At 32.0% G+C, this 18,206-nt stretch overlaps 1 protein-coding gene across 4 annotated transcripts in view; it reads right to left on the bottom strand.

The window, feature by feature from the left end:
* Positions 1-481: 481 nt before the first annotated feature.
* LOC145242678 (uncharacterized) overlaps positions 482-18,206 on the bottom strand; it is a 137,356-nt gene continuing 119,631 nt past the window's right edge. For all 4 annotated transcript variants that reach the window (XM_080105810.1, XM_080105811.1, XM_080105808.1 and 1 more), the window contains exon 3: positions 482-18,114. In XM_080105810.1, the coding sequence (XP_079961936.1) occupies positions 17,139-18,114 (976 nt within the window). In that variant the 3' untranslated portion in view covers positions 482-17,138. The remainder of the gene's footprint in view (positions 18,115-18,206) is intronic.

Genomic DNA, 18,206 nt, shown 5'->3' with positions numbered 1-18,206 from the left:
CATGGAATCGACGCTCGTATATATATAGATAGATATATATTGTTTTAATGGTTTTAATGTCGTCTGACAATTACAATTTATATTGTTTATTTAATGATTTTAAGAACATCAGACCCATATTGTTTGTTTTTGTAGTTTGACTTAAAACTATCAAACCCATCAATAAATTCAACTTAAAAACTATATTATGGATCACTTCATTTGCTATAAACACCTCATCTCGCAAGCAGTTTCTGTTTTGCATTGAGAATGTTGACTGAGAAAAAGGGAGATTAAGGCAGTTAAATTAGAAATAACATCATTTTCAATTTTTCATTATTTCATATAATTTTAATATTTAATAAGACATTTCATATACTTATAATATTTAAGACATTTCATATAATAAAGATGTTATATCATGAGGGTTGATGAAGAACTGAAGAAGCTGAAACTTTTACAAAAACTTAAAAACACAAAAAATTATTGAAACACATTCAAATTCACTCACTCTGCAATATGATTTATTCAGAAGATGGCCATGAAAAACTCACACACATTTTATTGGTTCAAAAATGAATGTCAGGAATCCATCAAAATAAATATTAAGAAAATCAGGTAAAAAAAAAAAATGCGAATAATGTTATTGATTCATGTTTGAGACAGTCAGATCGTTCACATATTTTTTTAAATATTTTTTTTTCACTTGTAATATCATAAACATTGTTGTAAACGTCTTTGTACATTGGAGTAGATTTCAAGTATCATACACAATTTATTTAAACCATACATTTAAATTTTTTTCTCACATTTTTTCCCCTCCCCCTTGTCAATATGTTAGATTGTTGTTGTTTTTTTTTTTTTTTTTTTTTTTTTGCTCCCAGCATTTTACTTACATGTTTTTTTTTTTTTTTTTTTTACCTTGGCTATTACTATTTTTATAATGATTTGGCCATTGTGCTCTTCAGCCTTCTTCAGATGTCAATTTGTAGCCGTCACTAACCTTCTGCAAATTTCCAACAGCTCTTGTGTTCAGCACCCGCTTCTTTTTAAAGATATCTTGTATCAGTTTCTGTTATGTTGCTTTACCAGGGATAAATTCATGACACTCAAATAGAATTTGTTTTAACTAGCATCTATAAGGTAATACCCACCTCTTTTTAATACCTCACCCCGGCTGCAATAAAAAAAAAGTGGGTGTATCAGTTAGTATCATCATGCAGTAGAACAGAATCTTGGTAGTTAGACATTCATTCACTTCAGTTCTTGCTTTGGCTAGATGGGAGGTCGTCAGAGTAGCCTAATACCACTGGTGTGAATGTGGTATTATGACGACTGAGAACTCTAGCCAGAAATACCTTACACAAATCAAAGATACAGTGACAAGGATGACCAGAGACCCCACTCCCCACTTATTGATTGATCTTGTCCCTAATTTCGTTTCATTTAAATCTGTTTACAAAATAAAATATAGAAATCCAATCAATCAACTGACCATGTCAAGTATCTAATGAGTTCATCTCCAAACATATTACTCAATCTGATCTTTTTTTTTGTTTGTTTTTCATTTTTCTCCCCAAAGAGATACTAGAAGTGGCTGAGGACCAATCACGTTGAGAACAAAGAATGCTACCGATGCCAAAGAATAAGGATTTCAAAGAATGTTTTTAAAAAATAATGATTTCAAAGATTAATGTTTTCAAATGTGAAAAAAGGATTTCAAAGATTAATGTTTTCAAAGAACCTACTGTTAATTTTATACACAGGGCTCTTCTGTTTGTGCAGTGATAAAACTTCTCAAATGCACTTGTGATGTTCGGCTGTATAAGGATATTAACTTTGATCAAAATCGAACTGCTCCTTTTTGAATCGGATTTTTTTTTTATTATTATCGATTTTTGATACTTATCGGAGGCATTCTGATAGAAAATCTATCTAAGAATACTCCCAGACACATAAAGTACATTTGTGTGAAATTTTAAAAAATCATTCCAGCCGTTTCGGAGTCCATAGGGAACAAACTCACATATGAACACAGACGCACACAAAGTGCCTTTTATATATAAGTAAAGATTACTCTACCTATGAAATTATAGTAGATAATTTTATTCCAAAAACACAAAACTAATGAAATAGGTCTATAGTTTGAGGATTGTCTAAGTCTTTTCCCAGCTTGATATTCTCAAAGAGTAATGTTTTCAAGGAGCAATGTATTCGAAAAACATAAATAATCATCACAATTAAAGAATTTTATATTGGACAACTTTATTTAGCATTAAATAACCCATAGATAGGAGCAACTGGATTCATCAAAAAGAATTTCAAGCACTACCTGGCAAATATACCTGGTGAACCAAGTGCAAGAGAAATTGAAACAATTGCACTTAAAGAGATGGTTAGAATCATAAAAAGATCTCTCGGTTAGAATATATGAGATAGCAAGTGAATGTCTGACCTCCCGTAGGATGCTCCAACCTCCAACTTGAGCAAACTGATGACAAGGGAAAAGCTATATTCTTGTTGTTATGCTGTAAAATAAAACAAAATCCTTTCTAACCCTAACTTCTGAGGTCATTAATTAAGTTCACAATGTTTTCCACAATTCAGCCGTAATTAGTGTGAATAAACTTCAGTTTATCCCTGACTTGTCCACCAAGATTTAACCATCAATGTCCAACAGTCTTCATTCTATTTCTGTTCAATGATGAGTACACCTGGATACAACATACAAAATTATCAATAACTCCACATACCTCGCTTGGAACTGATCCACTTTTGGTTGTGATAGCCCCCTTCATCTCAGAAATAATCTGGGGTTACTGTTGCGTTGTTGAATGTATATATAATTTTTTTAGCTTGCACTTTGCAAATGTTTGCTAAAATTATATATACACCAGACAATTCTTTCGTCATTATCCTTAAAGTCAACACAGATGAATTTATCAACATATAAAGTTTTATTTACAATTAAGATTCTTATTGATTGACAAAGAGAGAGAGAGAGATGTTTGTTGTGTAGGGTTGGTTGGTGTGTGGCTCGATGATGGAAAGATGTCAATCATGCTCGATCGCTGTCAGTCTGCTCTCCTCTCTGTTGTTCATGTTATCTCTTATATAAACATCGATCGACGTTCCTGGTCGAATAAATATTAAGATATTACATTCTTTTTTCTTTTGAATTGAGTAATTCATAAATCCTGACTTTGGAATGTAAACAGTTTTTTGTTCTCAGTGACAATTATGATTCCGGTCATTTTTATGGGACACAAGAATGTAGTTCAAAATCCATCTGGAATATGCATGTGTGCACACCTCTGCTTTCACATGTGTGTTGCCACATCTCCATATCCAACATTACTTTGACAGACATTATCTTTGAAACAAACCCAGAGATAAAAATCTAAGGGCTGAGGTTCAGTGAGTGTGAAGTCAATTCAGAATCACACTTCTTACTGATGAGACGGCCACCAAAGTATCCCACATGTTGCACATTCATAACTAATACTTGATGGATAAGTCGAGTTTATTTCCACCGAATATGGCTGTGTTGTAGAAAAGACTGTGAATTATATAAACAATTCTATTGGTACACAATTATTTTGAGAGGGAGTGGGGTCATCTTGTATATCCACTTGGCCATGCGTTAAGAAATCATTAACTGATACAAGATACTTAAAAGGCAGTTTATTCCAGTGGATTAAATAAGGAGGTCAATACAAACTTCTCGAAAGGTTTACGGCATATGAAAAAATGCATTGGAAAAAAACATCTGAAATGTTGTGAAAATTGAAAACAATGAAAATGAGAAAAATCCACGAATATGTAACGAATGCTTCAGCTCAAGAATATCATTAAATATTTTTTTTCAGCCCAAATAAGACATATAGACACTGAAGCATAAGGGACTACTCTGGTAGGAACCAGGTTCATAGAGGGCAACCTGGATGGGGAGTTTGGCAACAAGAGGCTTCTTCACATTGCATTTAACTTTCTGCATGTTGGTATGGGAAGAGAAACAGGGAATAGAAAAGGAATTCCAATAGCAAATGGTCTGAGGAAAGAAAATCTTCTGGCATTTAGGAGTCTCTACAGTGAAGGGGTGGGATTTGGCTGTATGGTAGGTGAGTTGGGGATATTTTCATTTGGGGCGTACAAGTGTAGCAAGTTCATCAGATTACATGGAAGTACTGGTAAAACAAGCACAGAGATGCAACACTGCGGTGATGGGACAGGGGCTGGAGGTTGGCAGACAGTGCAGTACCTATGAGGGTTAGAAATCCATTTTTTGTGGCTTGTCTAAGAGAGAGAAGCTAGTGATTAATGCACTAGCCCAGATGTGGCAACAATATTCCATTATCCGTTTACATGAATTCGTTCAATACGTTTCATCGTTACAAATGCAAAAGCTTTAAATATCACTTGATAAAAATATAAAACTGTGTTTATTTAAGAGAAAGAGAAGGAGTAGTTAATTTCTAACTAATATCCATACCAGATTAGATTTGTTTATGATGCAAACCACATGGTAGTTCGGATAATAGTGAAGTTGATAAAAAAAAAATACCTACTTTAAAACTATTCCTAATCATAAAGTGTGAATTAAATACTAAATTAACAAAAGCAAAACTTCTTCTCGGCTAGCTATCTTTATCCTGGGCCTCAAAAATTAACAGAGATTAGACCATTCCTGTAATGATCCGTTCCCTGTTGATTTTGCAGTGGGAGTTTAGTTCTGTGCAGTTCTAGGAGGTCCACCCTCCCAGGCTTTGTCTTCTCGCTTTGAGAAGGGGTTAGTTTATTGCTAATTTCCTAAGGCGCTCTCACTAGGGAATGCTGACGGGGCTACCCAGGCACTTTTTGCAGGTCAGAGTGCCCCTCCTCAGGGGCGCTGACTTCTCAATCCCATTTTCCGACCCTAAATTCTTGCAGTGGAAGAGAAGTAAACAATGTAAATGTACAAAAAATCTCCAAATTTTGAGAGAATCGAAAATGAACTTTGTGTTTACTTTCAGCAGCGTTATATCTTTCGCTTCCCTTATTTTGTCTTCTAGTTCTCACATTTCACAAGCGATGTTTCTGACAAAGGAGGAAAAACTGCTGCTTTCTGGATCAGAATCTATCCATCTAACACTTATCGTTGACTCGTTTTTGACCGCGGAAATAGTAGATTTTTTAGCTTCTTGTATCAAGTGGTTTCATGCCTTGTCTGGAGCGATTTCCAGTTAAAAAAAAAGTGAAAAAATTATCAAATGATATTGCAAACAAGTTTTGAATTTGGAGTTTTTGGCTTTTAATTATAATTTATTAAAATGGTTGTTTTGAATTTTTTCATTTATTTAAAATCAAATATATAAATTTAAATTTATTGTTTTGTTTCTAATTTGTATTTTATTGACAATTCATGATTTTTAAAGTTTGTTTCACAATTATTTTGGTGAAAAGAAAAAGCATATCAAGGAATCACGTGATTAATTAAGAATATTCCTTCCTAGTTTTATCTAGCGGAATCAGAATATTGGTCAGTATTATCCTAGAACAGGGAACTCCAAACTACGGTCCATGGGCTAAATGTGACTTGCCAAAGTCTTTAGTACAGTTTGCGGAGCTCTTATTGAAAACGTGAAAATATTCAGGAAAAGTTTTTTTAAATGAAAATATGTATAAATGATGTGGTGTCTTTTTTTGTCTGTTTAGAAAATGATTAAAAAAAATGAGGTTTTGGAGAACGAGTTTCATTTAAAAAACAAAACAGTATAAAACACATCCAGGTCATTTTTTTCTTTTTTTTTTTTTGGCCCGTGTTGCTCTAAAATGTCAGCAATGCGGCCCTCCCTTTTGTAAACTTTGGAGACCTTTGTCCTTGAGAAAAGTTTGGATAATTCAGTTCCATTTAGCAATGACACTCATTTCTATAGCAGGAAGGGGTGGGCTCCAGGAGTGAAGGTAAGCTTTATTCAAAATGGATATTTAAGTCACCAACATTACATTCAAAATGACACATATCAATCTCTTTTGTTTAATCTCTTTTTTTGAATGAGTATGTGTAACGCATGTAATGCATCATGCATGTAATGCGTAACATATGTAATGCGTAACACATGTAATGCGTAACATATGTAATGCATCATGCATGTAATGCGTAACATATGTAATGCGTAACATATATAATGTGTAACATATGTAATGCGTAACATATGTAATGCATCATGCATGTAATGCGTAACACATGTAATGCGTAACGCATGTAATGCATCATGCACGTAATGCATAACACATGTAATGCGTAACGCATGTAATGCGTAATGCATATTAGTTACCATGAATTATTTTCATAAACTGTGTCTGCTTTCCATTTTATTATTTACTTTTCATTTGTTATCATAAATTTTGTCAAAACAAGCTTGTGCTTTGTTTTGGGTCAAAGATCATGGCCTCTGCCAGTCGAGGTCACAACCAAAAATGTAAAGAACAATAAAAGAAAAAAAAAATCTGCATATAATAAGAGTTTTTTTTTTTTTTTTTTTTTTTTAATTAGAAAATTTCAGTAAAACACCTCAGAAACAAGCAAGAGGTAGATGACACTGTCAAGTGGAAAAATTCAATTCTGGTGAATGCAGATCACCGAGCAGTGAGTAATGCTCATAGCAAAACAGATAATCTGATTGGTTAATGATTCTCCAATCACATCAACAGTTCTTTTATTTGTAATGCTCAAAATGAAACAGATAATCTGATTGGTTAATGATTCTCCAATCACATCAACAGTTCTTTTATTTGTAATGCTCAAAATGAAACAGATAATCTGATTGGTTAATGATTCTCCAATCACATTAACAGTTCTTATAGTTGTAATGCTTAAAATGAAACAGATAATCTGATTGGTTAATAATTCTCCAATCACATTAACAGTTCTTATAGTTGTTCAGCAGTTGACATATTATGGGTTGTAATTTGAATACTGTTATGTGATGAATGTTTTTTGAAAAAATACACATGCAATGGACTAAGTGATGTTCGCATATTTGAATTGATCATTATTTGAGATGTAAATACAAGGATGGGTTTAATTATTCAAAATGGCTACCGTTTCTACTACCTGCAAATAAATCGTAACAATCGTCATTAGCATAATTCATTTGATACAATATCCACAGAATGTTTTCACACAGGGTATAAATGTCTGTATGTTTGATAAACAAATATTAGATTTGCATATGCATGAAATTTGGAATATATGGTTGAAAGTGTGATATTATGGATCTATATAGAAATATACTTCAACATGTATTGATGTGTCTACAAATAAAAGCAATATGTAAATATGCATACTAGTATTTTGGAAATGATTTCATATCTAGCAAGTAGAAGAAAAGTATGGATGAAATATACCAAAGAAATGGATAGATGGTCATTATTTTTACCTCATATTTTAAAAATTAACTTCCTTTTATTTTCATTCGACTTTCTAGATGTGTAGAAAAGAAGTACAAAAATATTTCATGCATAAAATTTGATTGGGATCATTAGAAATATTTTGAAAAAATGCTTAACAAGAAGAACACTTTTATCTGCAAATAGAACAAATTATCACAAAGAAATGCACCATGACAATACATTCTCATTAGACAAATGTGTATATTCCGTATTGTTATTGGAACTGCTCTACTTTGAATTTCATGAAAGTCGACACATATTAATTTTTATTACTTTCTTGCATTATGGAAAATGGATGATACTAAAAAGTTGTCATTTTGAAAAAAAGGTATTAATAAACACACATATTTACTTATTCAATCGTGGCCTACATAAATAGAAAGCCCTTCCATTAAAATCACGTAATCTGATGATGTCATAGAATAAAACACAATGGCCACAGTTAAACGATAAACGACTATCATGATGATTATGTGTTATAATACGCAATATTATTTATTATTAATATTCTATACAAAAATAAATGGAACAATGTGAACAATTCTTATTTTTTATTTAATAAATGTGTGATATTTATTTCTTGTAATTGTTAACTTTTTTATGTGAAACGTTATTAAAAGTAAATAAACATTTTTTTACAGAAAAATATCATTCTTATGCCAAACTAATAATAATAATAATAATATTACTACTAATAATAATCCTAATAATTCGTCTAATAATGTGATAAATTTCTTTAGTTAAAATATCTGTTGGAAGGGGACACCAAATTAGCTGTCACCGTCCAGAAACCAAGGAAGTAATGCAGCAATGAAATATCTGGAGAAATATGCCGGAATGTCGAGTATTTTTTTATTGAGGAATTATTGTAGGGAGGTTTTATTTTTTAAAAGTGTATTTCATTATTAATTTTAATATGCACAAATTTTAAAATAATCCTCGTAATAGTCATCTATCGCTTAACCATGGCCATTATACTTTATTCTATGATGTCAGCAGGTCATGTGACTTTAGTCGAACGGCCTTCTATTTATTTAGGTCATGATTGAATAAGTTAATATGCATGTTTGCCAAAGTATTTTTAGAATATGAAGTTAGGTAAAGAAAATTTTTTCCAAACTTAACAATTTAGAGAAGATATACGTTTATATATCCAATCATATATGACATAATCATATTGATACACCGGTTCCTGTCAGATCATCAAAAGTTAAGTCATCTTAAACCCAGTCAATACAAAATGGGTGACTATTTTGGAAATAACAAATGCTGTATGTAGAAAGACAATGGTACCCTTCTTGTAAAATCTGTTATAAAAACGAATTGCCGACTAACAGGGACAAATTGAGATTATCTTCTATATCAGTCATTGCAAACCGTTGCTCCCTGTAAAATTTTCAATGGTCTACAGAAGTGCTTTTCAACAATGGTTCTGTGGAACCTTAAGGTTCCGCCAGTAGAGTCCAGGGATTCTGCAATTTCTAAATTAGAGCAAGGAACAAATAAACAGATTGTTAAATTCAATTTTGAAATTATTATAGGGAGGGTTTATATGCATATTTAAAAAAAATTGTTATTTAAATGTACTAAATTTTAAATAATTAAAATCACTAAATTTGTTAGGTTTGAAGATGAACTAAATTATTGCATAGATTTTCCATGAACCAATGGAATGTTCCCATGGGGTTCCGCTTTGGCAAAAAGATTGAAAAGCACGTCTAAAAAAAACATGAACGCGTATAAAAACAGTAAAAATGTGTAATACTTGAATGAAACTTCAAATTTTCAATTTGTTTTATTCAAATGATTACTTTCTTACTTTTAATGGAGGCATTTCATATTAATAGAATAAAAGTTTTCAAAATATTATATAAAATTTTTTTTTTCTAAATTCACATGATTTATTCATCAAATTATAAATTTAGTCATTCATGAAATTCAAATATTGGTGAATGCTGCTCTATATTTTTTAATGTGAAAAAACATAAACTTGTAGAACACAAAATACAAAGTTTTTTTTTAAATCTTACAATAAACCAAATCAGATTTTATTGTTTGTCTGTTTTATGGCAAATCAACCCTTTTAGCGGGTTATTTAATCTTGAATCACAGCACTAATTGCAAACTGTTCATTGGATAACGTTAATTGAATAAAAGCTGCTAATTTACCTTTGCAGTTTCACTTTTTTTTTTTCAAAGAAACATTAGTGATTAAATGATCACATTAGGCCAAATTGGATTTGAACTCTACATAACCGATTTCATAGTCTGCAACAGTATCCATTAGACCGACACTTAACTCTATGAATAATTGTGAATTAAAACAAAAAGTAGCGACAAGGTTTAAAGAATAAGCTTTATAACAGAAAGTTATGAAACAATAAAATCGTGGAGGGTCGGGAGGGGGGGGGATTACTGTAATGAATGATTGGCTATGAGAAGAAATTATAAGATATTTGACGCTGAAAATACTGACCATCTTTCTTTTCTTGTTGATACATTTCATTCATGTTCCAAAACTTCACCTAAAAAAATTCTGCATCATTATTCTTAAAAAAAAAAAAAAAAAAAATTCATGGATTTTTTTTTTCAAGAATAATCCTTTTTATCTTTAAAACTTCTGAAAAAAAATTTGTAATCTCAAAAGTTCTTTAAATGTTAGTTTATAAGTTTGCTTGTTTTAAACACAAAAGATGGGAAAAATTTCTATCTACCATATTTTCTTGCGTATATACTTTGACTTTAAAATACAACACTGTTTCAGAAATGAAAACCATAAGAATAGATTGCATACGTTCGGAACACAACTCACAACCTGTAATACAATCATTGATATGTACACTATTTTCTTTTTTTTTTTCAAATATATATATGATATTATTGATTAAAATCCCAACATCGTATATTTCATTAAAATCCCAACATCGTATATTTCATTAAAATCCCAACATCGTATATTTCATTAAAATCCCAACATCGTATATTTCATTAAAATCCCAACATCGTATATTTCATTAAAATCCCAACATCGTATATTTCATTAAAATCCCAACATCGTATATTTCATTAAAATCCCAACATCGTATATTTCATTAAAATATTTGATATTTTATTGCATGGCTCTTCATTTCAGTTTCAAAAATAATTTTTGATTTTGGTGAATTTCCTATCTTTGAGATAAAAGATGTTCCTAAAATACAGACATCTTAAAAAAAATTAAGTTCCTAATTAATAAGATCAGCTTATAATAGAATCAAAATGTAGTTTTCTTTTTTATAATTCAAAGAAAAATAATAAATATATTTACTCTAAATGCAATCCACTAAACCAAAACAAAGAATATATGTTAATCATATTGTTAAAATATATATGATAATCATACTGTTAAGTATTAATGTATTGGTTCTTAAAGAACATGTATTGCTGACACATGAAATGCCTTTTATAAAAAAAACTAGCAGATGTACCCGATATTGCCAGATATTAAATGTAACATTAAATTCCTTTGAAAAAAATGAAGTAAAATAAAAAAACGGAAAGAAACTGACACATCTGCATGCGAGTATTATTTTTTTCTGAACAGTTTATTTCTTGTGAGTAAAAAAAAAAATACTCGAGCTGAGCTCAAAACCAAAACCTTAAGACAGTGAGTCAAATACCATAACCATTAGACCAGCTTAGACACGGTATTTACAAAGTGTTTTCAAATCTACTTATTCTTAACATAAATAAGCTGTCATGTTTCACAGCCGTGCATGTGCATTCATGAAACAGTTGGTAAACAGATAAAAATTTGATGACTCCCAAGTATCAATTTTTCAATTTTGACCCTTTAGCAACCCCTTTTTTCTGGATGAAAACAGATTAAAAACGTTTCCACACGTCTGAATACCCCATGTAGCAAGTTTAATATGTAGATTAAAAATTCATTGAGTATATAGGTTGAGAAGTGTCCTCACACACACACACACACATGCGCACACACACACACTTTCACTTCTATGGATATAGATAGATTGTAAATTTGTCTACTTTGTGTTTTCTTATCAAGTCAGGTTAACTAAGTATATTTGTAATTTTGTTATTTCAGATCAAAGGGAATTTTAAGGATAAGTAAAAAAAAAAAAAAATTAAGGATAGATAAATTTTTTAAAGATACAGGGCTTTACGTTGCAAGTGATTTTTCCGAGTAGCAACTTAGAAATAATAAAACGTCTATCTTTTGCGATTGTGTTTTTTTTGACAGAGCATCTTCCAAAGTGCATTGCTGAGTGAAAAATGTCTTTTAAATCTTTTATTTTTAAATAAAACTTGAAAGGTCAAATTATTTAAACTATAAAAGTTTTAATAGAACAATATATTCTTTTTTTTAATGAAGACTGTTTAAAAAACATCTGAAGAAATTCGAATGTTTATACCTTCAAGTCTCAACATAAAATTCCGTGTATATTTAGAATTACATTTATTTTTGAAAAAAATACAGAAAAATATTTATTATGTACATATTTGTCACAGAACGAAGTTGCCATATTCCAAAAATCATATGCATTTGGCTAGCAACTTTAGTAAATCAAAAAATCTAGTTGTCAAAGGTCAATTAAAAATAAATTTGTTTGTAAAGCCTTGAGATCAGTAAAAATTTTCTGAAAATTTTTTTAATGCAATTTCTGATTTTTGCCATTAATCCTCATTCAAAATGCCTCAATTTATACACAAGAAAATATGGCAGGTAAAAAAAAAAAAATCATCTTTTGAATTTTTCTCGGAGCAAATGAAAAAATGTAAAAATCATAACAGTACACTTTCGTATATTTCTATTTCAATTCCTTGCGTTTTCTCCAAAATACAGACATCTTAAAAAAAAAAAAATTCACTTCCTTGTTAATTTAGGACCAGGTCATAATCCAAGCAAAATATAGTTTTCTTTTTTTATAATTTGAAGAAAAATGATAAATATATTTACTCTAAATGCAATCCACTAAACTAAAACAAAGAATATATGTTAATCATATTGTTAAAATAAAATATATGGCACTACCATATATGGTATCATGCATTGCTGATACACAACCATATACAGATACATTGGTGTGTGTGTGGGGGGGGCATGCTTATTTCTTTAAGAGAAAAACCAAATTGGCCATCTTTATAATCTATTAGACTATGAGCCGTTGGGTCAGTATTTGTGTTATACATTTTTATTCATCCGAGACTTTGCTCTTTTTAACAATCCAAGTTCATGCCTGTTCAATGCAGATGACAAAAGTTTTTAGCGGACATACATACATACATACTAACAGACTTTTGCTATATTAGTTTAAATATGAAAATATTCTAAAATGTTTTCATAAATATTTTAAAATTTTAGGTTTCTGCTGTTGCTGAGGAAGGGGATGCTCAGGCCTTTAAGAGAAAAACCAAACTTGGCTATTTTTATAATCTACTAGCAGGGGGTGCCTAGCTTTGCCCAATCATAAAATACACTTAAATATGATATTTTAATTCGTCCAGATTTCATATATATTATTATTATAGAGTTGTGATTTCAAAAGTAAAAAATAAAGTATTTGGGTGCCATCAGCTAGAATCAGAACTGAAAGCAAAACTCTAGCATTCGAAGCTGGTGACGTTACCACTGTACTAACGTGACACTCATATGAACTGAATAAAAATAAAGTAAGATGAATGTACAAAATGTATAATGATTTTTTTTTCAATTCTTACCCCTTTTTGACCTCCTAAAAACTATTTTAACCGGTTAAAGACCAAAAAATCTAATCATTTGAAGCCCCTAGTGCCACTCTGTGACTTTTAGTTTCAGAAGAGATAGAGTTTGAAAATATGGAGACAGACAGACATAGTGAGTTTTATAAATTAGATTTGAAAACAAATATTTTTATATTTACCTATAAAACTAATTTTTTGTGCTATCCAGAAAAATATCGGCTTTATCAAAACATATTTGTTGATTAAAACTATTTCTCATTCTGTGGAATTTCCATGGGTCCTGCTAGTAAATTTATGAAACTCTTAATTATTTATGTTATTCACCTCCTCCTATTACTCCTCTTATCCATTACTCTTTATTACATCATAGGATGTGCATGGTGATAAGCAAGATCTACAGGATTTTAATAATATGACTAGATTGAAAACTTCTGCACACAGTTTGAACATTTGAGAGAATAACTAAAAATGGATGGCCTTAAAAGTAACAATTTTAGTTTAACTAACATGTTTATTACCAGCAAATTCACTTTCTCGCTCACAATTAAGAAATGGCGACCAGAATTAAGTTAAATGGGATCCTTTTTAAAAAAGCCTTGAAAATTTAGATATAATAAAATCTAATGGGTTATCATCAAATAAAGACCCCCCCACCTTCCCCGACATTTGCTGCAGGCCTGTTAGACTAAATTCAAACATGATAAAAAAAAATTATCCAATACAGAACATTCACAAGAAGTTTTTCTTATTTACTATTAAGATTTATTGAAATTAAAAAGAACAAATTTTGGAGGGGGGTGGTATTCTATATTGGATACGTTTTTTTATGATGTTTGATTTTAGTCAAACAGGCCCACAACAAGTGACGGGAGGGGGGGGGGACTTTGCTTGACGATAACCAACTAATGAATGCTACCTTTCAAAATAAGAAGAAAACTGATGTTTCTAAATTTTTGAGATGAGGATTGGTTATCTCTATTATTGCAAGGACCTGTGGTGCAGTGGTTAGAGTAGTTGGAAAAATCAATTGTAAAAGTGATATTTTCCTGAAGGTTGAAGGTTCAATCCTCAGTGTGGGTGACCGAAAAATGCAATTAGGATTTTTATTCAGTCATGACTAATGGAACGAGAGCATGTTAACTCTGTGAAGTAAATAAAGGGTTCTGTTCGAAGTTCTGTCCAAATTCCCGAGTTCAACAGAAACATTTCCAACTTCAACAAGATACACCTGAAGAAGGTCGGAAGTTACATTGACCGAAATGTTGTGAAAATAAAGATGAGAACAGTAGTCTGATGAATCCAAATAATATGAATAAGAAAAAAACCTTATTAATGTACATGTTGGAAGGTGGCTGTAGTGAAGTGGATTGACGAACTGACTGTATCAAGTTCGGACTGAGTCGGTTCTATAACACCAGTTTCATTTATGGATGTTGGCAACCTTCATGTGGTCCATTTTGTAAGTACTTGATTCTGGAAAGAATGCCAGCAACAGAATCAAGCCAGTCAGAAGAGTTATACCATGTTGAGTCAAACAGATTTACTTCAATGCAATACAAGATGGTTTTTATGGCTGCTTTCTAGGTTGTAGGGTTATTGCTTATTCATCATGCTATCTGAACAGTTTTACCAAATTTCACTAGCAAGCTTTGAGCAGGCATGTGGTCTATGATGCATCAGGTACTCGCCAAAAAGTGCTGCAAAGAGAGATAGAACTTGCAACTTGATCAGAAAGCAAATATTCTAACGACTGAGTTTCACACTTATTATTAATCTACTTATATGAAATACATTATAATAAATAAAACATTCTAATAAAAAGGCAGAAGATATAAGATTTAACTTAATGTAAAATAACATCATTTTCTTCTGCATGAACATATTAACCAGCCAGAGGATCTCGTAACCAACCAAAAGATCTTATAACCAACCAAAAGATCTCGTAACCAACCAAAAGATCTCGTAACCAACCAAAAGATCTCGTAACCAACTAAAGGATCTCGTAATCAACCAAAAGATCTTGTAACCAACCAAAGGATTTCACAACCGACCAAAAGATCTCGTAACCAACCAAAAGATCTTGTAACCAACCAAAAGATCTTGTAACCAACCAAAGAATCTTCAAGGTAAGCAATAACATTAAACAATATATAAGATGGTGTCTATAGACTTAATCAATAGAAGCATATGTCTGTAATTATTCAGCTATCTAGATTTTCTTTGTCATGAATATCAAGATACAAAGTTCAATTTCCCATTAGTTTCAATCAATCATTTTATATTCAGACGTTGTACGTGTGGTATTGATTTTCTAGTGCTTCTCTATTCACGAATCTGAAAAATCTATGAGCCTTTTTAAATGTTGATTGGTTGGTTGGTTGTTTTTGTTTTACGGCATATCAACCCTTTTCAGGTTATTTAATGCCGAATCTAGTGATTTTGAAGAAAAAATCTTTTGATAGAATATATTTGGTTTTTTTTCAAGTCGGTTTCTATTTAACCCATAGTTGGGACCCTAACAGGTACTACCACTCTGGGTCAGGGTGGACCTGGGAGCAATGCCAATTAAAGGGTGGCTCCACACTCCCCAAAGCCTGCAAGCTGGGGCCTCACCAATGGATATAGTTTAAGGTCATATCCAGAATCGAGCCTTTTAGAAACTAATTCAAAGGCTGCATATGATTTACAGTTCTAAATTTTTTAGATGAGGTATGAATGTTGTATTGTTTAGACTAATCGGACAATTGGTCTAATCTTGCGTTTTAACTGCACAACGTTTTGGTTGATGTAACCTTCAACTTTCATCAGGTGTAAAATTCGCCATGTTTTGGCAGGAAAGAAAGAAGGTGGGGGGGGGATAGCTCTGCACTCTAAGGTTTCGAATTATTGGATCTAGTTAGAAGTATGTTTACGTAAATTATAAAGATAATTTAATTATCAGGGAACCCTAGGGGTATTATTTCTAACTTATGATTAAATTTTTAAATAAATCCATCATTTTGGTCAGGAAAATACATGCATCTAGATATACTTTCTGTAAATTAGTTTAAAAATTAAGGCCACCTCCCAGAGCTAGTGATGGAGTTATTTACTGTTCTTTTTAGTTGCTTCCATTATTACAGCCACAAGGAAGAAAAAAGAGATGCACAACTGCTATTGCCACTATTACAGCAGGACGTTATTACCCATTGAGCCAACTACTTATGTGTCAATGAAACAAACAGCTGTTTTCTGTTAATGAGAAGAATAATGGCCATTTGGAAGGGAGGAGCAAAAGGATTTCCCATCTAACATCACATTAGTATCATGTAACATTTAAATAGAAACTATTTTCATTCAGACTTCATAAAAAAAAGGACTAGAAATTGCATGAAAGCTTGGCATGCCCCACCCCCAAATAAAAAAAGAGTTTAATAAATTGATAAACATTTAAGTTAAAAAGAATGAATAAAACTAGTTTTTGCAATTGCACAATTAGTTTTTGATTTTACAAAGAGAACAGACAAGAGACAATTTGATTGACAATCCTATTTGAAACAATGTGGAGAAAAAATATATCAGGAATAAAAGTAATTGTTTTCTTGTCTTTTTAGGATGATAAGAAAAGTCACAAATACTAAAGATGATGATGTTAGTCCCAAAAAACATGAGTAGAAATATTGTTAGATCTATTTGAAAAAACAAAAACAAAATGAGTAGATATACTGCTATATCTATTTGAAAAAAAACAAAAACAAAAAAAAAAACATGTGTAGAAATATTGTTAGATCTATTTGAAAAAAAACCCCCAAAAATGAGTAGATATACTGCTATATCTATGTGAAAAAAAAACAAAACAAAAAAAAACATGTGTAGAAATATTGTTAGATCTATTTGAAAAAAAACAAAAACAAAAACAAAAAAATCATATGAAAGTAGAAAAGATGTTGAATCTATTTGAAAAAAAAAATAAAAAGAAAAAAGAAAACAGGAACAAAAAATTACCAAAAATCATGTTATTATAACTGCTTGTATATGACATCACTGTCAGAAATGACTTTACCATTGTTATTGTTGTTCATGCTGCCGTTTGGATCATTGTTGGTGCTACTGTTGTGGCCATAGCCATCAACTTGACCATCGCCATCGCTGTTTTGTATCGAAACTGCCGCTGTCATCTGCTCCATAAGATGTGTCTTTTCGTGGCACTTGAGCAGCGACTTGTAGATATAAACTTTGCCACAAATGTGGCAGCTGAGCGGCTTGCCATCAACGTGACGTTTCATGTGAGTCTGCAGGTTGCCTTTCTGACTAAACGCTCGGTGGCACACGTCACATACAAATGGCTTGTCACCCGTGTGACGGCGCATGTGTACCTGCAAGTTGCCCTTCTGGCTGAACAGCCTGTCGCACACACTGCACCGAAACGGTTTCTCACCTGTGTGGGTCCGGCTATGGCAGCGAAGGCTGGAGACCTGCGAGAATGACTTGGGGCAGAGGTCGCATGCAAATGGTTTGACCCCAGTATGGATGCGCTGATGGTTGATTAACGACATTTTCTGCGAGAAGATTTTGTGGCAGACGTCACAAGTGAACGTCTTTGAAGCGGACGCTGACGGGTGGGCCGTTTGCCGGTGACGCTTGAGTTGATCATACAGTGGAAAGATGAGTTCACAGGAATCACAAGGGAACTGCCGCCCAAGTGGAAAATCTGGAGATTGCATGCAATACATGACCCCAGGTGGGGGTTCAGGATTGCGGTTGGGTGTGGTCATTCTGGGAGTGGAGTTGTGAACAGGGGTTGTCGGTGTACTAATTGGGCTATGCTGTTGTTGGTTGTTAGGATTATGTGTCTGTTGAGAAGTTTGGGTTTGGAGGTGGCTAGGATATTGATGAAGGTGAGATTGAGTGGGACTTGAATTACTGGGTGGATGGGGTGTATAACTGCTGGAGGAGATGGTGCTGGGACTATTAACAGACGTCTTGAGATGAATCCTGAAATTACAGAAATGCATGAAAGTGAAATCAATCAAAATCCAATGAACCCATATAAATATCATTATTAAATTCAATGTAGCCATATAGAT

Source organism: Euprymna scolopes, chromosome 21 (assembly GCF_053919585.1).
Source record: "Euprymna scolopes isolate OS-2025 chromosome 21, ASM5391958v1, whole genome shotgun sequence".
NCBI lineage: Eukaryota > Metazoa > Mollusca > Cephalopoda > Sepiida > Sepiolidae > Euprymna > Euprymna scolopes.
This window is presented reverse-complemented; position numbering and strand designations above follow the sequence as displayed.